At 34.3% G+C, this 24,660-nt stretch overlaps 1 protein-coding gene across 1 annotated transcript in view; it reads right to left on the minus strand.

Annotated features, from left to right (window-relative positions):
- LOC147067113 (succinyl-CoA:acetate/propanoyl-CoA:succinate CoA transferase-like) overlaps positions 1–24,660 on the minus strand; it is a 49,564-nt gene that overhangs the window by 9,056 nt on the left and 15,848 nt on the right. Inside the window, exons 2-3 of the mRNA XM_085953787.1 lie at positions 7,436–7,598; positions 6,791–6,929 (exon numbers count right to left, since the gene is read on the minus strand). Coding sequence (XP_085809913.1) covers positions 6,791–6,929; positions 7,436–7,598 — 302 coding nt within the window. The remainder of the gene's footprint in view (positions 1–6,790; positions 6,930–7,435; positions 7,599–24,660) is intronic.

The raw sequence follows: 24,660 nt of genomic DNA on the forward strand, positions 1-24,660 counted from the left end.
ATGCCTGCAAAAATAGAACTGGAAAACGTTAGAGAAAGTTACTTTTCACAAGTAATTTAATTTGTTTCGTGGTTGCTTTTCTTTTAAGTTTTACATAATAATATATTATAAACTAGCTTTGTTTCACTCTATGTTTATTTATTACCAATAAGTATTTTTTATACGGTAGCTCAATTAGATCGATTGGTTTGCCATTTTTATTTTTTAACATGTTACTATGATCTTTAGTCAATATTAACTGATTTACGTTTTGCGTAAAACGTTCACGATATAATACGAGGGTGGGTCAATAAGTCCTTAGAAAAGCCGACAGGTGGCGCGACTAGTACTGTAAGCGGTTTGTTTTCATGCAGCGGCACTACCGATTCAGTATGCTGCGAAGTTTCAATCAGATTGGTCGGGTTGTTGTGTGTTTCTCGTACATTTAAAAAAAAATTTGCTTGTGGAAAATGGAAAAATGGAAAATGGAGAAAATTGAAAGGAAATAAAAAATGAGTTGGATTTAGTTCACGGCATATCTGCTCCTTCACTTGCAACTATTTATAACTGGTTAAATGAATTTAAACGTGGTCGTACATCAACAAAGGATGAACCACGCTCAGGACGTCCTGTAGAGGTGACTACACCAGAAATGATCAATAAAATCCACGATATGGTGTTAAGTGACCGAAGATTAAAGTTGAGTGAGATAATTGAGGTTACAGGGATCTCAAAAGGTAGCGTCATTTCTATTTTACATGACAAATTGGGCATGAAAAATATTTCTGTAAGATGGGTGCCGCGTTTGCTCACAGTCGACAATAAACGCAATAGGGTGGTGGCCTCTAAAGCCCTGTTGTCGCTCATGCAACGCAATCCGGATGAATTTTTTCGTCGCTTTGTGACTGTAGATGAAACATGGATACACCACTATACTCCCGAGATGAAAGAACAGTCAAAGCAGTGGATTGCAAAGGCAAACCATGTCCAAAGAAGGCGAAAACCGTAAAATCAGCTGGTAAGGTTATGGCTACTGTATTTTGGGATGCACGTGAAATTATTTTCGTTGACTATTTGGAAAAAGGAAAAACAATAACAGGGGATTATTATGCATCTTTACTGGACCAGCTAAAAAACAAAATTGAAGAAAAACGGCCTCATTTAAACAGGAAAAAAATCCTCTTTCATCAGGACAATGCCCGTGTTCACACATGTTTACGATCAATGGCTAAAATTGAAGAATTGAAGTTCGAATTGGTCGACCACCCACCGTATTCGCCAGATTTAGCCCCCAGTGACTTTTTCCTTTTCCCAAACTTAAAAAAATGGCCAAGTGGACAACGTTTTTTTTCAAATGAAGAAGTCATCGATCGGTTGAGGACCTTCCGAAAACTTATTTTTCTGACGGTTTAAAAAAAATTAAGAACCGTCTAACCAAGTGAGATCCCCGGGGTTCCAGCGGCTAGCTCAGGAGTCCATCGAACCCCGGATTCACAAAAAAAAAGAAATTCAAACGGTTGGAGTATAAATAAAACACGGTCTTTCGTGCTCGTAACGTGGTCTTCTTATATTTTACATTTTCTTTAAACGTTTACATATTTTGTTTTAACAATAAGTTTCGCAGGTCCTATCCTATCGGAAAGGGGACGCTTACTAATTACTTTTTTCTTTTTCAAACTTCGCGTACCCACGCCATTCCAGCAAAAAGGACTCTCGTGATTGGCCAAATTTTATCGCGTGATCTTTGATTCGGCGAATCACGAGCCTGACCCTGGCGCAGGCGCGTCGAAATTTGGACATTGCCGACAAGCGCGGCAAAATTTATTATATTTAAATACTTATATTTAGTCTTAAAATTATCGCTTTCATCCATCATCATTTATACTTTTTAAATTAAATTAAATTTATCTTAATTACACCTCCGCCCAATATGTGATTTTCACACACCGGACGAAGGCCCTTACTTATAAATAAAAAATACGTGGTTGAGCAAGGAATCAGATTAGATGTTTTATGAAGCCGTTTCTAGAGGTCAGGGTTACGTTTCGACTTGAGCTACTAAATGATTATTTTACACCGGGAGAAGCCCGCCTGTAACAGGGGTGTATCAATTCGCCCCATCTGGATTAAAGTCGAAAGGTACGCCCTGATCTCATCGGCCACCCATCCAATTCCTTGTTCATCCGTTAAGTACATGGCATGATAACAGTTTATAAAAAAAATTCAACTACAATCTAACTATTCTAACAAAAAAAAAAAAACAACTAACTTTACGTATTGTTTCGATATTTATTTTGATTACTATTTTCCTGCTCAAAGCAATGCTCCTGAATAAGTCAGAGTTTGATTTATTTTCCTTTCTTATTATCATTTGTCATAATTTATTATTATTTTATTTTTCTCCTGTAATGTCATGCGTTTATTTTGTTTTCGTAATGTTTTTGTTATTCTTCTCGTTCTTTTGTATTCCTAGGGGCTATATTCGTAGACGTTTGGCCCTCGTTTCGAATTATTATTTCGTGTTACGTTTTTTTTCTTCTGGTGCAATAGGAGCGTACCTCGTTTGGCGTTGTCTGCCTTTGCAACCAGGGCGTGGTAGTGGCGTTACTATTGAGCCAGGCTCGTTCCGAGCAGCGGATATCTTTCTGTGGAAAGTTTTCCACTGATCTGCTGGTCTCTGGAGTATCACCTCATAGATGGACAGGTACTGTGTCTCCATCTGTTCCTATTACTGCGGGCAAGGCATCGTATAGCGGTACAACGGCCAGGCTCGTTGACGGCGGCACGGCTTTCTCACAGGTACTAGGATGGATTTTCACAATAAGTATCCTTTTCCCTTTCTTTTTTTTATAGATGGTTACACTTCGGAGGTACCTCTTGTTGTTTCACGATATCTTTCAGGCGTCACGTCCCTAGTCTCTCCATGAACCTGCGCGAGAAAGGAGAGTGCGCACTCTCCACACCATCAAGCTTTGGTATCATGAATTTTCGGCTACGCTGCCTTTGGATGCGCTTACTTCGAGAGGTGGCTCCCTTTGTGCTTCCAAATTGTCTTCATCTGTATTTATTCTTTTTCTTTCTTTAGTAATTTATTCGTTCATTAGACTTCCTGTACTTTAAATTTATTCGAATTTAGTTTATTAATTACTCCTACCCCATACATTAAATAGCTACTAATTTTATATAAAATCTTCCCATTGTACTTATGGTACTTACTATCACATTTAATATTTTACCCTAATACCCATAATTATTTTACAACATTGTATTGACTGTATAAATCACATTGATATTAAAAATTGAAATATTCCACCCTCTCATTATATTTATTTCTGAATCAGTACACTTAAAACTGTGTAATTAACTTTATTTTTAGTGAAACCCATTTTATTAAAAAAAAAAAATTGTTTCGTTTTACGCGCCCGACATCCTATTCCAAAGGCGCGCGCCGATTTGCGGTGCCTCTCACGTTTTATTATTATTTTTTTTTTTTTTTCATTATTGAAAACCCTGTTGAGAAATTTACGGCTTATTGACTCATTTTTTTTTTTATCACAAGCATACAATCTCTACTTTCATCCTCTTATACCTAATTTTAACTTATTATTAAAATTTAACATAACAACTATATACACTTCGTCGAGTGATGCCTTATTATTCCCGTTCCGTTTTCGCTGTGTTAAATTTACGATTGGTAATTTGTAAAGAAATAATAGTGACGGTCGTATACTATTTTCTTCGTTTCTCTTTGGATTCAAATTATTAACACGGCGTAACTTTGAAACAGGTTTCGCGCTACTGTAGAATATCCTCTTTCCCGTTTATAAAATTGTTTGCGATTTTTAATGTTAATGTTTTCGAATTCATTCATATTTACTTTATTTGAATGGAAAGAATTGGCGTCACTTTGCGAAGCGTTATTTTTAAAACTATAATGTACATTTTTCTTACTAACGAACTTAAGATTATAGGGCTCAGAAAGTGGGTCCTTAATTAACTTTTTATCCGTAATTAGAAGAATTTCCGGATATTTACGATTATTATCTTCACTTTTAATTACACTGTTTACACTGACACTTCCAACAGCAACTCGGCGTTCACCCTTGACTAGAGGGTTGGCGACTGGTCCTGCTTCCTGCTTCATCTCCTCGTGGTCGAGCCTGCGCCCGTACAGCTTCTTCGATTCATCTCAGCTTGCGCGCCTTCTCAGCCCTCTTGTGAGGCTCCCTGGCCTCGCGTTTCCTTTTTCTCTCCTCACCGAATATCCCGTGGTCGAATAGGGTACACGAAATGTTGGTTTTTCGTCGCGACCGGGCCGTGGCCTCTACGAGCCCTTCTCGCTGGATACCGTCGATGATGTGTCTAGTCTCCATAGGTGGGATTTGTACAGCCGTTCGTCGTACTGGAGACGCGCTGGTGCTACGGTCTCCAGCACGACGCTAGGCGCGGTCAGCTCCGTACGTGGACTGTCTTCAAACACTAGAGGTCTGACATTTTTTGGCACGAACTAGTTTCTGGCGGCGTAGCCACGAACTCTTCGATATTGTTCGGCATTGTCACTATTTCGCCACATACTTTGTATTCACTAAAGTATTATTTTATTATTATTTTATGATGAAGAGGGTATGGGTGCGGTACATCCATACAATGTACTTAGCCCTTTTAGTTGGAGCGCCATTGAGATCCCCGGGGTTCCAGCGGCTAGCTCAGGAGTCCATCGAACCCCGGATTCACAAAAAAAAAGAAATTTAAACGGTTGGAGTATAAATAAAACACGGTCTTTCGTGCTCGTAACGTGGTCTTCTTATATTTTACATTTTCTTTAAACGTTTACATATTTTGTTTTAACAATAAGTTTCGCAGGTCCTATCCTATCGGAAAGGGGACGCTTACTAATTACTTTTTTCTTTTTCAAACTTCGCGTACCCACGCCATTCCAGCAAAAAGGACTCTCGTGATTGGCCAAATTTTATCGCGTGATCTTTGATTCGGCGAATCACGAGCCTGACCCTGGCGCAGGCGCGTCGAAATTTGGACATTGCCGACAAGCGCGGCAAAATTTATTATATTTAAATACTTATATTTAGTCTTAAAATTATCGCTTTCATCCATCATCATTTATACTTTTTAAATTAAATTAAATTTATCTTAATTACACCTCCGCCCAATATGTGATTTTCACACACCGGACGAAGGCCCTTACTTATAAATAAAAAATACGTGGTTGAGCAAGGAATCAGATTAGATGTTTTATGAAGCCGTTTCTAGAGGTCAGGGTTACGTTTCGACTTGAGCTACTAAATGATTATTTTACACCGGGAGAAGCCCGCCTGTAACAGGGGTGTATCACAAGTGTATTGAGCTCCAAGGAGATTATGTTGAGAAATAAAAAAAAAATACAAAAATAAAAACTGTTTTAATGCTTTTTTCTAAGGAATTATTGACCCACCCTCGTACCATAAAACGACCACGATATTATGCATTTAAAAATATGTACCTACATACATATATGCTAAAGTTGACAGGATGCTATAAATCCACATTGATTGATTGATACTTTATTGAGCAAATAAAATTTAATAAATTCATAATTACAATGAAATATTGTTTCTAAGTTAAAACTGATTATTAATATTATGTCACATTTTTAGGATTCCAAGAGATCAACTATGGATTAGAGCAGTGGTTTTTAAACTTTTTCATTTCATGATAATCTAAAATAATGTATAAACATTTTTTCATGGCGCCCTAAAAAATACCAGTTAGTGGGATGGGTGTGCCCATTAATCAGCGCTCGAAATGGAAAAGTTTACGAACCGGAGCGCTTGACAATTTTATTGTCTAAACATATTTACTAAGATATCAAATTTTATGTGTATTTTATGAATATAAGTGTGTTAGATTTTCTATTACATGTCCTATCTAGCTCGGACGGTCAAAATATTTTTTCCATGAGGCATAGCGTTAATTTTACAAACTTCACGAGTCGGAACGGCGCTCCGGTGTGTTCCGGTCTATTTCGAACCCTGCCATTAATGTAATGCTAGCCTTAAACAGAATCTAATGCTGCCCACTTTCATTTTTAGTCTGAAATTGTTTGAAAATACATTTACCTGCCTACATAGTGTATTTTAGTATTTTCTCAGCTATCCTAAATGAACAAAAATTAAAAGCTTTAAAACGCATTACTAATGATGCTTAACAGTAGGCTTAACTTGTCAGTGCCGCGGGCGAAAAAAATCAAAAATTGAATTATTCTCTTTCCTTCACTGTTTCCCGCATCTTCGATAGTGCCACCCTAATCAGAGCATAGCCTGCTTACCCCTACAGGCCGTCACTGGGTGAGCCTGTTGTTTACTATACATCATCTTAAATTCCAAAATCAAACTACACAGTTACCTACCTTCATCCTAGTGAACTTGTCCATATTATATTTTTGAAAGTATTTTTGAATCCGCCTAAGTTGAGTTGTCATGATTTTCAAAAACAGTATATATATATACGTGGTAGAAAACAACTTTATTAAAGGTCTCAAACTAATACAACGATGGGATCTATCATTTTAACCATGTGGTGTATATCAGCCGCATTTAATTATGATTTCATGGAAATGTTATATTTTGTTGTACTTACCTATTTTTAATGCCTTGATTCAAAATTATTAATGGAATTTGAAATAAAACCTTGGACGCATAGTGGTCGGTAAAGTTTGGCAAGATTAGTATTATACTGAATGCTTAATGGGTAAAAATACTAAAACAAAAAATTTAATTAAAATCTTTCTTATGTGAAGGTGTAGAAAATAATATACCTGTACTAGAGCAATGTCGGGTTTGACAATTTTTCTATGGAAGAGTTGTGGAATTTCATGTAGAAAGATTGGAATGCAATCACCCCGGCCTTCGGCTACTGCTTTTCGGACATTCCCACCCATGAATGTAGACAATGACCTGGAATTATTTTGTTGTTTATGTAATTTCAGTAAAAGCCTGTATATTTTCTTACATAAGATAAACAGCTTTGTAATGTGTGTCATGACAGTTAATTTATGAACATACTTGTCAATGAATGTTGTAAATGTATATATTCCATGAATAACAATAAGAGATAGCCCGCATATTATTTAGTATTCATACTGGAGCACATAAAATTGGTGTCACAACAAAGCAAGGCAGCATAGCATGTCACTGATAAACTGAATTGTAGAATTATTGATAATGAACAGAGAAAGACTATCTATGAATGTATAAGTAACTGTAATCGCTCGTAATGCAAACAAGAGCAATTCTTAACAACATTCAACCTTTTTATAGAATGGATCAGTGATTTTTAAATTATTGATCACAATTTTTTTATTTTCTACTATATATATTTACATTTTCTGCCACTTCATAAGTATTTTTTAGATTTGACGACATGAAAGAATGTGGTACGCTTAGGTGAATACGGCACAAACCTGAAGATTCCTTCACAGTCTGGCTCGGTATAAGGCGCTTTCCCCTCGGTGTGCATGTGGCAGACAGTGATGCCTTTCAGTCCGGCTGATTTTCCCTGCTCTGTCATGGCTGCCAACAAATGCTGAGGAGTCGCAGCCGCTCCTTGAGCGAATACTGTCTGACCTGAAGATAAAAATATATACAACATTAACAAATGTATGAAACGAAAATATATGCGAAGATGGAATGTGTTGAGGTAGGTACAAACACAAACTATATTATCTGTATGCGTTCTACAATGATCCCTCTATCGCCTCACATGTACAAGTCTACTGATTACATAAGATAGGCCATGGCTCGAGGTTGGAAGATATCGAACCACTCAAAAGGCTCCTCTTCAATAGACTGGAAGGGAAAGGAAGGTCGGGAGACCTAAACTGTGTAGGACGAGACGGAAAATCCTTGATGCTAAGGTAGTGGAGGTAGCTTGCAGCAGACAGGTGTGAGTGGAGACTTTTCTTGGGGGTGGTCCCCCGCAATAGTTTTTGATATTGATGATATTAATAAAAAATGTTAGCAGGCAAAATTTACATTTCTACAATTACATTTTAATCAATCTTTTTCTGTATACTGCATAATAAGGACACCATAATTTCCAAAATATAGCTATTTTTTGTTTGTATATAAAGAATAGGTACACAAAACGTTCTGGAATATTTATATCTTTGATTATATCTGTATAAACAAGACAATATTTGAGATGGAAACAAAAAACTGTGATGTCATACTAAATTCAATAATGATCTTGATAAGATACTTGTGTAAAGCCATATTAAATTACTAGACATACATAATTAAACATATTGATAATGATGCTACATCTTGACATACTAGTACCTATTACAAGTTATGCATTAAAATTTAAGGTGGACAGATGATTCACATGATAATATTCATGATAATTATGATACCTAGTAGGTACATACATACGAGGGGAGTTCCATAAGTTTGCGGAATGGTGTTGAAAGTAGCAAGTATTGGGGTTAAAATTATTGTTGGGTAATAATCCTTTTTAGGTAGACTAGTGCAATTTCAAGTTGATTCTTCTATTAAATCGCTTACAATATTCAAAAGAATAAGTGCAAGTCTACCATAATTTAAAAAATGTGAAATATTAAGCTCTGTGCAGTAATTAAATTCCTCACAAAACAGGGGAAAAGTGTGGAAACCATCCAAAATGAAATAAAATTGATTTATGGCACTCTTTGTTGTGGTAAAACCATGATTTACAAATGGTCACACTTGTTTAAACAAGGTAGAGGAGTCATTAGAAGATGATGACTGTTGTGGAAGGCCAAGTGACGTCACTACACATGAAATGGTATTAAAAATCGAAGATGCCCTTATGGAAAATGGTCGGCTAAATCTAATCGATATCGCAGAAAGGTTCAATCTATCCAAAACAATAATTTCCAGAATTGTATACGAAAATCTTGGGATGTCAAAGGTAAGCGCAAGATGGGAGCCACAAATACTTATGCCACATCAAAAAAGTTACCGTGTGGAATGTTCTAAGCAGTTTTTAAAGCTGCCAATAGGCTGTGTAAAGGCATCAATCAAGATGAACTCATTAACAAGAGAGATGAAACATGGGTTCATCATTATGACCCTGACTCAAAACAGGAGTCCATGCAGTGGCATAAAAAGGGTGGTTCATCCCGACCAAGAAGTTTAAGGTTGTACCATTAGCTGGGAAGGTGATGGCAATAGTGTTTTGGGATTCACAAGGAATCCTGTTATAGATTATAAACCAAAAGGCACCAACTTCACAGGACAGTACTACGCTAATATTCTAAGTCGCTTAAAAGAATCTATTAAAGTAAAAAGGAGGGGCAAAATAACAAAATGTGTGTTCTTACTTCATGACAACGCACCTATTAATTCACAAGGCTCAAATTGCAATGGCTGCTATGAGAAAATGCGGCTTCGAGGAATTGTCTCATCCACATTACAGTGGCACACTGGCATGAGCATTTTGAAGGCAAATCGGAAAATTATTTTTATGAAGGTTTAGAAAAATTAATCGATGGCTCTAAGTATTTCATGTCTGATCCGAGATTATATTGAAAAATAAAAATATATAGGTAGGCATATTCTTTTCTTTCTGTCCCATTCAGCGAACTTATGGAACTGCCTTCGTATATCTCTAATTAATTTTCCGATATGGTGAAATGTAATAAATAATACGTACAACATGGTATTTGTAATGAATCCCTCCTGATATGAGATTTCCGTGAAAATATTACAATATTGGACAATAATAATCCTTACATTATACTATTATGTAGGTACTTACACGGTCGAAAAAAATGATAAATTATTACTTTGTTAGGATATCCTGCCACAAGTTATTTTTTCTACATAACCATATCATCGTACAATACAAAATGCATACATTATAAGCGAAGCAAATGAACATAATATTGTATTATTACATCTGGAAAGTAAAACCATTACGACAGCCATGGTAGGCCACAGAAGGACATGCTAATAATTATTATATTTGGTTCTTTTTAAACTTTAGAACACGGGTTCTCAACCAATGGGTCGCCAACTAAATTCCGATGAAAAGTTAGGCTTCGGCTACATAGGTAGGTGCTTCGCTAGTGCTAAGCTAGGTGCTATGCTTGTCTACTAAAAACACTACTGCCACGTTGCACGCTACATGCGTAGGTACAAATTCATTTGACATTGGGAGTGCTCAAGTCAACAACGATGTCACTCTCAAAACTAACCAGAAAGCTACTTCTCACAGAGAATTTAAGTTTAAAATTTCGACAGTCGCAAATTCGAACTTGTTGAGTGCATATTGTCAATTCATCTCGAAGTAGGTACTCTTGGAGAGTTTCAACCTCCCTACAAAGAATTTCGGCAATACGATGAAAAGTTTTTTTAGTTATTTGAGGATGAACCAGGAAACATTTGACTTATTGTTGAACAATAATAAATTAAAAGAGACATTACAAAAGGGTGATACACATACACATGTTCTATAACACCGGAGGAACAGCTTGTCGTAGGTAACATTAAGGAGGGTAAATTCTTTTGCATCTCTCTTGCCTCGCAATATTTTTCACCTATGGGCATACTACAGCTCATGCGTCATTATTCATAACCTCAAAATATACGGTGTTTGACGTTTGTCATACTGAAGAAATATTCTAACAACTCTACTTTCTACTGTTATTTCTTCACCGCGGAGCATTTAATTAAGGTGCATTGGGGTAATTCCGAATATGGGTATATTCCGAAAGTTCAAAAATTCTACCAATCAAAGCGATATTTTCCTATTGGCAACATTTAGTCTAGAAGCCATGTTCATTGTGATCGCCTCGTAAGTCGTCGCTAGTCGCTAGTGTCAACAACAGTGTTTTTCGCGCCATTTTTGCTGATTCGTAATTACCCCAACTTACATATCTCGGAATTCTGGTAAGTTCTTTGAATAAGTGATTGCTTTTACGATAGATTATCGTTTTTTACGAATTTGTGAGAGGAGCACAACGTCCTAGCTGTGTTTTTAATTTTTTTTCGGAAATACCCCTTTGGGGTTATTCCGATATATATTCATTCCGCAATAGCCCACTTAACTTTTTCATAGTAATAGGCAGTGATTCTCAATCTGTAAAGAAACTAAAATTATATCTAATTTAGATGTACATAATATACTTAATTAAATTAATATTAAAGTAAGTAAATTTAGCGTCGTCGTAATAAGAAGCTATCGCACGCCCTATTATAATCTTGGGTAAGTGCGGTAACGCCAGCCTTCACTTAACAGCATAACTAGTGTATCCGACATCATGAGCGAATATAGCAATGCTGATATTATAGATTATCTTGATTTCGAAGAATTGATGGATGAATACTCTGAAGATGATTGAAAAATATACAAGGAAGAACCAAGGTCACAAAAAAAAAACAAAAGATGTGAAATATGGTGAAAGTTTTAACTGAAGAAAAGATACTCACCAACAACGATTCAAATTCTCTCTGTACTAAGAGTAAAGGTGTTGGCAAGGTAAAGAAAATCAAGCGGATAAAACAGACAAAAAAAACGAAGAGAAAAGACACATTGAAAGAGATGACAAAGACAGCGTTGATGTTTTTATAAAAGGTAAAAATATGACAACTAGAGAAGACTCAAAAGAAAAAGACAAAGATGAACAACTGCTACTAAAACTGAAAAATAAAGATATAGTATACAAAACTCAAGAAAAGGACCCTGCCATGAAGGAAAATTACAAATTAAATGATTCAGTGCTTGTCAGATATTCAATCAGAAAAAATGGAGGTACTATATTGGGTTCACAGAAGAAATAATAAAACATGAGGAAACATACTTCTCTATCAACTTCTTAAAAACTATGAGACCACAGCAGCAGCTAACCTTTATTACGACCAAAAGAAAAGATAGTGACAACGATCCAGAGTCATTAATAGTGAAGAAGTTAGATATACAAAAAAAAAAGTGCTGATGAAATAGAATATTACTTATGTAATGATAAAGATAGAATTTAATTTGACTGATTGCGTACCAAACCAATAGATCATTATTATGTATATGTGAGGCTTTCAGACCATGTCTTAAGCAATTCTGTTATATTTTTTTAAGTGTAGCCCGCATTTTAGTTTTAGGTTTGCTAGCAGGAATAAATTATAAGTTTATGCCATAAAAGTAGATGAAAATGATTAAAAAGACAAGTTCCGACTTTGATTTAACATTTTTAATGTTGACTAATTTAATTGTATGGGTATGAAGAATGTTTATTTTGCTATGCAAAAAGCAGTAAGTAAACAAAAGATATCTTTGTAAAAAATATTGTTCTATAAAGGTAGTCAAATAAGAATGTAGACTCAAATAAAAATTGATTTTTAAAATTATCACCTTCTTTGATTTTCCTCGTCTTTATTTTATTGATTTAAGGTGGTAGGTACTTGTGTCAAATTGGGATATTTTTTCTCAATATTTGTCACCGGTGGGAACAAAACTGATAGTAACAACCGGGAATAAACCTGCTCTGCTCCATCCCGTTCCACAATCCCTTTAATCCTAAGTTCTTAACTGAAATGTTGAGAACCACTATCTTTTTTTGGGGTAATTCCGAACTAATAGTATCAAAAGTTAGGGATTATGGATACTATTAACAAAATTGATGATATTTTATGTTAGGCATAAAGCCCATCAAGACGGACGAGCGTGCGCAGTCGGCGTAAGAAGCGTATATTCATAACCATAATCACACGCCTCTTGCCGCGCATTACCTTTCACCTATGTAATAAGGGGCCCAGAAGCACAAAATAATTATTATTATAGCGTCTCTCATAACAAAGCAATAAAAATATTATATTATTTCTCGGGGCTTGTAATTAAATATCGGACACCCAATAACTAAACAAAGCGTACACTGTTCTTAATAATGGCTTCTCGCCCGTCTTATCGACGACGCTTCGAGGAGCGTGATTTTGCTTGCTGTGTTCAATGAATGGACTCCATTGTATTTTCGTTAAATCGTATCGCTGAGAAGCGAAAAACGGTGACTCATGCGGCACGCGGGCACAAGGCGTCGTCAAATCCAATGTGCGCTGGCGTATTTGATTACGTTGTATTTTCGACGATTTACGCGCCACTTGTAGAAATTTTGCGCGAGCGCCCCACTCGCTGCGTCAATGGGCTTTATGCCTTAGGATTAATTACGGTAAAAAAGAAAGGTAAGCCTTCGGTCAAAGTGCAATAAAATCAACTTTTGAATAATTTCGGAATTACCCCAAGATAGTTCGTAATTTCCCCAATGCAAAAAAAAAATGACTCAATATTTCAAATTCTCAATTTAAAGAACCCAACTATATATTCAAGAATCTAATATATATTGATCATACATCTTTTCTTTAAGTACACAGAGGTAAAACAATAATGGCAGTAAATATAAAACACTTTGAATAATTAACCGAAATATATAACCTCTAGTCATCTCATAGAAATTCCTGTCGGAATTACCCCAATGCACCTTACCACATTTATAAGGCTCTCTTTTACAAACCGATCCTATCAAAACATCCTCCATCTTGCAAAATCACCCATGCATCATTATTCATAACCTCAAATTATACGGTGTTTCACGTTTGTCATACTGAAGAAACATCCTCCATCTTGCAAAATCACTAGGTGACACAATAAAATTAACCAACACGTTTGTTCTCAGGGAGACTCACTAGGTGACTAATAATCACGAAGCGAGGCACAAAGCGTGCAGTGTGGCCATTGCGATAGTATAGCGAGCGTCCGTTCGCTAGGACATCTCACCTACAGACCAACATTGTAACCTATCTTACCGCTGATAGATAATTTAAAATCATACTAGAGTCTGTCTTTTATAAGCTGGCGTGCCGGTTTTCCCCCCGCTTCAGCATCCATCTCGTTCCCTCCAATTGAAAACTTGCAACAGTTGAACGCGATAGCACAATGCTTTCCGTGTCACGTGTACGCCAGTTTATAGAATACAGACTTTAGATAGTATGTTTTCTTAGAATCACTTTCGTTTTATCTTCTAGTGTTCTACGAATGGGTTCTTAGTCCAATTATCTGGTCGACCCGTCACGCCGGGCCCCCCTTGAGCCCGGACCCCTAGGCTAGAGCCCTGTCAGCCCCCCCTGTGGGGGCCATGTTCCAAACAATTGATAAGCTAGGTAGGTACCTACATGAAAAAATTACAACATGAAAGAAAATATGACAATTACTAATTATTTACATTGAAATGTAGACAGAGTGAGACAATATTAAAATGTTTGATTATCATCAATAAGTAATTTAATGATGAACCATTTTAAGGTTTTATTTTATGGTTATTTTTTACGTTTTTTCTCACTCTATTTAAAATTCATGTTTATGATAATGAGGTGAGGAGTCGCAGGTTACTTGGCTACTACAAAAAGTGGTTGAAACAAGAAAAAGGTTCTGAATCATATTAATACAGACTTACCTATTACAGCGTTCTTATTAATACAGAAGGTTCGAATTTTGAACCACCCTTTTTTACTGTATCTTTTATAGAAATCAATATTACATAGTAATAATGATATTAGGTACTACCAGCAAAATTATCCTATAATATTGCACTGATTGGGAAAATTCCCAAAGACTCGACGACAGGTTTTTCGCAATCACCAGATTTGTATAAAAATAAGCTTTATAAGCCAGTCAGCGAGACGGAGCCATTTTATTTGCACAAGTGGATTAATGAGATAAAATAGGATCTAAATAACTAAACACATCATTCGTTTATTTCTATAATCTTTAGTGTTAGATACCTAGTGTTTTTCTACTGTTTCTCATTTTTTTCCCATGTCAGAAAATTGCGAGATTGTTTTTAAATATGATCCTAATAATATTATGTATAAAATTCATCTTCCTTTGCATGTGTAAACATCTTAGGTACCTATACCTAATGGTCCTAATGCATAGTACATACGTACATACCAAGATACATCTCGTGAACAATGTTTTCCATCCGCGGTGAAATACAAAAAATATTTGTAACAAAATTATAGAAATGTGTTTTTTTTATAATGTTCACGTACAAATGTATCTTAGACTGGGCTAGGCATTAGCTCAAGATAACCCACTCCCCGAATCGTACTACAGAAACGTCAGAAAATGTGACGAAAAACCGAACGAGAATACTGCATGCTCAGCAAAGCCAGTCAGCGCATAACTTGGCCGGGGAAGGGATGTGTGATTTTCTCCGTGGAATGATCGCGTGGAAATAGCGACAAACTAACAAATGGCTTACGCCATGCACACACTCCAATATTCAATTTCTCGTATTCTCTCATCGAAAATCAAGAATATTGTGATCAAACCAGAACTTTCACTAATACGATGTGGACCACTAAATTTGCAATTACTACTCCATTGTCTTTTGCGTGCCATATTATAATTATGTGAATACCAGTGGCGGGTTTTATACAACGCAAATGACGCAATAAATTGGTCATACATTTATAAGGGGGCCTCTAACATAGAATAAATTACCAAAATCTTAAATGTCAATTTAATATTTAAAGATTTTTGTTTTTATTTTAAGTCATGATTTGCTAGAGCTGAAGTGAGTTATTTTCATTTCTAAATACTTCCGAAATGATATCGGCGTCAATTGCCTACTACCTTTGTCGGCAATTTTATAACTTTAAATTGAAGCAATAAAACATCATGTTAAAACCCATGATGTGGATTATTATAGTCAATACACTAAGGAAATACTAAGAAAAACAAGTACAATACAATTGCAAATGTGTTAAATCTTATGTTAGGGTTTAATTATTATGTTTTAAAAACTAAAAACCACCATCTGCAAATTGTATTCTTAGTTCAATGAAAACAAATAAGTATGAGTGACAAAGTTTAGTGTGCAATATTTATATCAAATCTTAACAGCCTACCTCCACCCCTCGCCACTGGTACCTATGAATCTATGTAGTTTGGCAATGTTCGTGTTGGTATTTAAATATTTATAATTCGTTAAAAAGTAGCCTAGTTACGAAAAAACAATGCAAATAAGACTAAATTTTATACAAATAAATAATAGTTGGATTTTTATTTTCTTTGTTATCGCGGGGGCCTCAAAATCAATCAGTGCGTCGGGGCTCCACCACCCTAAGCGCACCACTGGTGAATACAATATTCGATAAACCATTCGAAATATTTACTTACCAGTCATTTAATGTAATTTCAGAGTTTTTTGTTAAAAAATAAGTTAAAATGGAGTATTTTAAATGTTTCTACAAATCAATATCATAAGTACAATAATATTTGAGAATCTTTATGTGAATAATTCTAAAGGTACGAAAATGGTACTGATAATAATGCAATGATAACGATAATAATTATCATTTTGAGTCAATTCAAATAATTTTACGATAAAATAAAATTAGTAGGAATGACAAAAAACTGTGTAACTAGATAGCATCGATAGATGGGTGGGCTACTAGCTTAAAATGAATAAGTACATTGTAGTTCCAGTACCATTCGTGTAGGTGTACATGAAAATTAAATCGCAGTGAAAGACGAACATTTACAGAAACTTACACAAAACGCTTGTTATGTCCATACCTTCTCACGAATCAATGGCCTTTGAAATGAGCAAAAGAGGTCTTCCAGGAAAGCCATGTTTCAAGAATGGAATGGAATACACCCAAACCGCTCATCAATAGACGGAAGAATAAATGAGTGGGGAGACGAAAATTAGGGTTGATCGACTGCGTAGAATGTAGATAGAAGATAGCATCCCTGATTCTCAAGCACTACAGATGAACTTAGTTTTAGATATAGTTTAATGGAGACAGGCAAGGTCGACAAGGGTTATAGTGAATGGCGATGATGAAAAATTACATCAATGATAGGTATTCAAAGTGTGTGCCGCGGGTCAATTTCTATGGGTGCCGCGGTCCGTCGTTAAAAATAATCTAGAAATCCTAATTCACCGATGCACGACCAAGAATCATATGTTTTGGAAGCTGTTTTTTCAGAAGATGATAGAGATAAGTGTCAATAAATAAAATAAAATGAATGTAAACGCCATTGTGATCAATCGTTCTTTATTTTAGTAAACAGTCTTTTATTTTAACGATGTGTCCTTTGGGGTTAATTTTCTTTTAAAAAAACCAATATTTTCCTTGGTTTCAAAAATACTGTGCATATATTATTGACACTGATAAAAAAACATTTAGCCTGATTCTGATAAGACACAATCGATTGATAGCTGGTAAGGGCTAAGAAAAAATTTCGAATTTGATTTTGAATGAAAATTTTTCAATATTTGGCTGCTCAGGACACGCATTGTTTCAGAACGCCGCAAAAACCGTTTAAAAGCCACTGAATTAGATACACAATGTATAAAGTTTAATTATTCCTAACCAAAAAAAAAAACATACGCTAATAATGTAAATAAACAATATTTCTCATTAAATAATGAGTAATTAATCCAAAAATTACATTTTGTGTGTCGAAGTTCTCGGATTGTAGATTTAACAAACAAAAACAAGTAAAACAAACTTCGACCTTTGCTCTAAAAAATGGGTCCGATTATAATAATTATCGACGCTCTTTCTCGATAGATGTCAAGTATTAAAATGTAAACATGTTTCTATATAAAATCGTTACAATATTATTTTTGTTCTCAATCATATCAGTTCAGACTAGTGGCCTCCATAATGTCAATCAATTTGGAGCTACTAATTAATTGCATGATAATGTTTATAAATTAGTTGCAACCACTCATCAGATGTGGTGTACTAAAGACGAATATAATTATTGTATTCAGTTAGATTTTTTGTGGATTCTTCTTAGATTAGATTGCAAATAAAACAGGGGCCGAATTGATCACAAAAGGTCATATTATAACAGAGTAACACAGCCGTTTTTCATCTATGTAATTATAACCATAAAACAATATTTTGTCAGGAAAATAAACCAATTTAAATTTCTTTCCTCTAATGCCCAATAGGTACTTATTGAAACTTTTAAGAAGTCGATGTCAATTGATTCATTGCAAATAAATAATTATCACTAAATCCTTTCACTACCTGTACAACCTTTTGTTTGCAGTGGCAATATCGACATGTTCATAACGAGTCCTGTACGTACTCACTGTCACTGATGTTGCGAGCCCAAAGCGTTGCACAAATGTGCGGGGTCAAATGCATTAATTTCTTCATGTACTGTATAGGGGCATTTTCGCCAAAGTTTGTACATGTTTGAAATTTGGGTAATATTATTTTTTCACTCAAATTAACCATTTTTATATAGCTAGCAGATTCCTTGTTCTATTGCTGAATTGGTGATAGCAATTTTTCAGCAAAATATTGATTAATACAATATTTATATCATTTTTATTATGAAATTGGGCATAATAAGTTTCCGTTCCGTGACTACGAAACTTAGCTTTTAAAACATGAATGAAACACTTTTTATCACTTAAAAGAGCTCTATTAGATTAAAAAAACCATACACTTCAAAATAAAACTACAAATAGTCAAAAAATATTATTGAATTTTAATTCTTGGGCACATTTCGTTCCCCTCCGTTACCCTATGTCTATAATGGCAGAGCATTTTTCCTTTAGTATTTGAAAAAACCAATCAATGTTCGTTCTGCTATTTTTTTAAAGACAATAATCACTTTTACTAAATTTTATTGGAAAAATAAATAAGTTTCGTTATTTAATAATCAAATGAAAAATAGTTAACGTTCAACTTTTTTGGGGACATTTTCGGAATGGAACGAAATGGTAACGGAGTGTAATTTGTAAAGCTTAAGTTACATGTTACCATAAAAACAAATTTTTGTTTTATGAAATTTATTTGAATTTTTTGATAGACAGATAAATATTCAACGTGCGTCAAAATAACAAAACAAATCAAACTTAATCACTAAAATAGACATATTTTATAATAAATTTCACAATACTTGTAAAATAAGGTAGGTAATAATTTTGACACACTATACATTACCATAACTTTATTTGGCATTTATATTATTTGTAACTCAGATAAAAAATATTTTTAAGCAAATTAACAATATATGAAAAAAAAAATCAGCAAGGGATTCAGACGCGAGTTCCTAGCGCGGCACGGAGTATATAACTTTTACGAAAATAATTATAGTCAAACTCGGTTATTACGATCTCTGACATAGCGAGATCTCGGATGTAATAACGAAACATTTGTTGACAATTGGTTTATGATTTTCGCCATACATTTAATTCTTTCACTGTTATAACGAGCAACTTATCGGATATACCGAGCTAAAATACTGTTAATGTGTCGACCGTTTTAAAACATTTCGACCCTAAGCAATAAAATCCGATTGGACAGGATGCCGCCGGGGTCGGATTACGTTTATGACACTAGTAAAGTGTCTAAGTACCTACCTTATTGGTGTTTCACCGACAATAATAAAAAAGTATCCACGCATATGGTTGAAAAATCCAAGGTTTGTGAAGTCCGTAGGTACCTACCAGCGTTAATTACAATAAACAACTTCTTTTGTAGTTTATGAATGCCATGCTCGTTTCGGGGATTTTTACGATGGTTTCCAAATTTTTTATTTTCGGCTTTTTGTGTAATGTGACATGCTCATTTAAAAATACCTATTCTCTGATATAACGAGTAACGCTTATAACAAGCAAATTCAGTCGGTCCCATCTTCCTCGTAATAACCAAGTTCGACTTTATGTTGTCTTGAAATTTAATTGTATTCATCAACATAAAATGTAGCTATACAGGTTGATTGTAATCAAGACGTACTTTTCTGACATTTCGTGAATACCTACAGTTCTAGGTATTAAATCTAATCGAGTACACATTTCTGTTAAACGTGACAAAAAAATACTTTTTCATACATTTTTATAAATTTCTATGCCTAAAATGTATGGAGAAGTTTTAAAATTTTGGTGGCGTATAACAGAAAGAGTATGACAGAGCCAGTGCCTGTCTCGCAATTATTTCAGTCTGGTGTTTTTTCTTTTCCTTCTGTTGTTTTTTTTTATCTCCATACTTTTATGTGCGCTATTTTTGCGTATTCAGACATATCACATACTTTTTTAATCTTTATTATATTATTATATTATAGTCAGGTTATTTTTTATATTTTTTAATGAAAATATTTTTGTTTTTCATACGAACAGACAAAATAATTTTTTTTATAATCTATGAAGAACTAAACACACACTGTAAACCCAACTTTATGCATGCCATTTCGTTACTTTTACATTCCACATATACGTTACCACCAATATAGTTTCGGAGTGGAAGTAACGGATTCTGTTTCAGAAGTGTTTGAAGCCAAAATTTAGCTTAGTTTTATTGTTAAACCTGCGATATGTTTTATTATATCTGTAGTATGAAAGATAAGCTCCATATGTGTAGTATGTGAAATAGAAATATGTGTTTTCTTACCTTATAAATCGTGGTAACAGTAGTGGAACTTCTTAAATGACCAACCCAGAAAGCAACCTGTTCCGATAGCGATACCGACACACACCAACAATTTAAAGTGTACATGGCGATCAGTGTTATACAAAAATGTTGCTACATTAAAAAAAAACATATTTATAGTGAAAATTTTTCGCCTTCATGCTAAAATCGTGGTAACGGAATGTGGAGTTCCACTTTTTCAAATATCCTGGGACACACTTTAAACGTGATTTTTTTTCAATATTGGTACAAATTTACGAAAAAACTATATATTTTCCAAAAATATATAATGTAAGCTGTTGAAAACACTACGAATTTAATTTTACACACTCAAAATTAATGACGAAATCAGACTTTGTTTATTTGAATTTATGGGTGGGACATGGTAAAAACGCACTACCTTTCGATCTAAATAATCAATTAAAAATATATACAGGTCAGATAGTTGTATTTAACTGATTGAATAGAGTAAATTAATAAATTTGCATGTTAAAAGTACATAACTTTCCAACATTTTATAATATAATAACTATGAAAAAATCAATCAAAGTCATGGGACATGCCAAAAACGCAATGTACAAACTTTGGCGAAAATGCCCATAGGCAAATTGAAGACGGGTGGTAACCGTGGAGTCCCAGCTGAGCCCGGAGTGTTTTTGCGACATATTCCCATATATGTATAGATTATACTCGCTCATTATAGAATATAGCCATTGGTGTAGCTATAAAGAGAGAAAACACTCGTCACCGCTAGTGTGTGCATTCAATAACACTGCAAAATCTGAAGTCTATTATTTTAAAAGAAAGTTTGTGTTAATTCTACGATGTTTGAAATATTTATGCTGAGAGCTGCTGTTTCCCCATCCTCAGTACGATCTAAAGATACCCACTAATCCTGAAAATTAAAACATCGAGCTTCCCAATCCGAAAATTTTGACAGATAGATAGAGATGTATTTTCTGTTAAATACATTATCTAATTCGCTTATTGCACACAAAATAGGGCTTTTATGATATTTTCAGAACATAACCCTGGACATTCCTTAAACGTTGTAGATAATCTATTTATATAATTTTGAAGCCTCATTATCCTTTATATTTATTTTAAACATTTGATGACTGCATAAAGTATTTTTATTACATGAAATAGTATTTTTTAAACCTCTCGCTCTAATGTTTTAGAATAAAGTCATATTTCAGTATGTCCATGTGAAGTAGTGTTAAGATTTTTTAGATTTATTAACATAACCGATTTTTTTTAAAACGATACATGTTCAAACACGCGCGTTACCATGATCTTACTCCCTACTTAATTCATCGTTTGTCAATTTATGGCTACGGCCGTATGTTGTAGCTTAACCACCGGGAAATGCCAATAGAAATGGCATATCTAAAAAAATACTACCTTATTCTTAGGTCAATAATTATTGTAAAGCAATCATTATTCGTATGATGTTCATCACATTTGAATGGTTAAAGACATAGCTTATAATCAGTATCTTTAGAATTATCTTCAAATGTGTTAATCGTGCCCATTTTTGAGTAATTATAATCAAAATTATATAAGTAGATTATCTACAACGTTTAAGGAATGTCCAGGGTTATGCTCTGAAAATACCATAAAAGCTCCATTTTGACCTACGCTGAGCATGTGGGCCGTTAAACATGTTAACATATTCTGCATTATTAAGGTCATCTCTGAACGTATTTTGCAATATGTAGTTAAGTAGGTACCCATTTATGTCAGCCTGCTCTTCATCGGTGACATTGGACCACGAGTTATATTCTCTAAATCTAAATAAAGTGTCTGGCGAATTGTGAAACCGCCTATCTCGTTTACCTCGTAATAAAACTTCTGTCTGTTTCACCTTTTATTAAGTTAACACCTTGTTTTAAAACCATTATAATGAAGTCCTATAACGCAAACGCTAGTTCAATTATTAATAAAGTTATTGTCTTTGAAATGGGGGTGCACGTTCTAAAAAGTTTGGAGACAACTGTATGCATATTACATAATATTGTATTATCTTACTTCACTATTTCCCATTATTTACGCATGCTTAAGATAGATTCTACAAATTGAATAATATACCTAGGTGCCAACAAAATAGAAGCGTACCTAGGCAGTTAGTGAAAAGTTGTTTATTATTATTGATAAACAATAACAAATATTTTTAAGTGTGGACTTTATAATTTGTAATCATTGATTTATTTTTTGTAATACAGTATGATACCGATTAACTTTTGTATTTGCATCCTTTCTCTCATATTTTGTGACTGCCGCCTGTGGTAATAGAGGTCATTCATATACAACAAAAAGTCACGGAGCATAGCAAAACATGACCGAAGATATTTATAATATTTTTCGGACAACTGTATCATTTCAAATGTTTTAAACGCCTTGTCGCGATAAATTTCTGGCACAAGAATCGCCGTGCATACACACCATAGTTTGTTTGAACGTGGAACAGAAAATAATAAATAATACAATAATAATTAGCTTTCCTAGTAACTAAAACAACTCTAAATAATTACAAGATAAACAGAACTTTTTATACACCACGTTTTTAAATTTTCTGTTGAATCATATAAACTTGATAATTCTATGTGTTAATAATTTAGGACAAATAAGGCAATTGTCAACAAATCATTTGTTTGCTATTTTGCATCAAACAAAGAAATATAGAATACTGAAATGTCATTTTGATTTCCATAGTAATGCACGTATATATTAATAATTTAGTTGCTAGGACCATCCACTTAGCAACCAATAATAGGGTATTGGATTACAGATTTCTTCCGAAATAACTTTTCATACAAAACAGAATTAACTGAAAATGAATTCAATTCTACTTAAAGATGGCTGAAAGTATTAAAAATAATGCATTGGCATAGTGTTCTGATATATTCTAAAAGTTTCAAATGTCTAGCTAGTCGGGAAGTTAGATAAAAATCGATTGCAAGATTTGTACTGGATAAACAACCACCGGACAAACAAGAATACGAGCTAAGAAAAACGTGGTAATAAAATACACGGTTTGTTACATTCCGACTAAAACAAAACAAATTTTAGCCTCATTCAAAAACAAACCCGTTCTACAATGATTAATAAACATAAACAGTTCAGCGAGAGAGCGATTAAAATATACGTGGTAACCTTGGACGGTGAGTAGACAACGAATATTGGTGATAGTAGATAACAAATTACCAACAGTTTAATTTTAAATACATATACCTAAATAATTATTATATAAGTGAATAATATTAAAATGAAGCAGTTCAAAATGCATCGTTTTTAATCTTTGTATGAACGAGACATTAGCAAAGTAAGTTATTATTAGATTCGTTGTGTTGTGAATGCCTTGAGATGCGCAGAGACTATCATAATGAGTAGGTATTATGAAATTCAGACCTCGTCATCTAAATAGAATACCTATGACTACCTTCATACAATGCTGCCCTGGGTACACAAAAAATATGAGAAATATGGTATCTTCTGGGTGTGGCCGTAGAGGGTACACAATTTCTCGGGTGTGGAGAAATATGGGAAAAACTTAAACACAAGGATAATATGTTTTTTTAATATTTACTTTACAGTTAAGTAGGTATGTTTCTGTGAAAGCTTTTATATTAAATGTACGTTAAAAATAAAGTCGAAACAAATTATTGATTTATATTTCAAATTCTCCGTGTCAACTCCTTTATCCGAAGTGTAGGAAATAAATATTTAAGTATATGATAGTTGTAGCGTCCAGTCCATGTAAGTAGACCGGCGGTCGAAATGGAAAATTTTACGAATCGAAGCGCGAAAATTAAGATAGAAATAAGAATAATACAACTTCAGCACATCGATTCCGAGATGACAAAATTTTCGCCTGTGGTGCTAGTATTCTTTGGATAACTTTGAATGTATAGGTATATCAGAATTTTAATAATGGTTATGAAATCTCATGACATTACTACATTACATAAAATTTGAGGTTGCGGATAGGAAACGGCAGTGACCTGACTCTCATTATTTGATGTAGTAAGATGTCACTGCACTGGTTTACACGTAGATTTTGTAATTTACCCCACTGAAACTTATTACTCCAAGGGTTCCGCCAACCAAAAAAGGTTTAAAATCACTGAGTCCTATACACTACAGATAGTATAAGTCAGGAGTACTTAAGCTATGGGTGGCGACCCAAAATTGTCACGGAAAAGTTTCACGTATA

Source organism: Rhyacophila brunnea, unplaced genomic scaffold, assembly GCF_057557595.1.
Source record: "Rhyacophila brunnea isolate RB1 unplaced genomic scaffold, BYU_Rbru_1.0 scaffold_4, whole genome shotgun sequence".
NCBI classification, from domain to species: domain Eukaryota; kingdom Metazoa; phylum Arthropoda; class Insecta; order Trichoptera; family Rhyacophilidae; genus Rhyacophila; species Rhyacophila brunnea.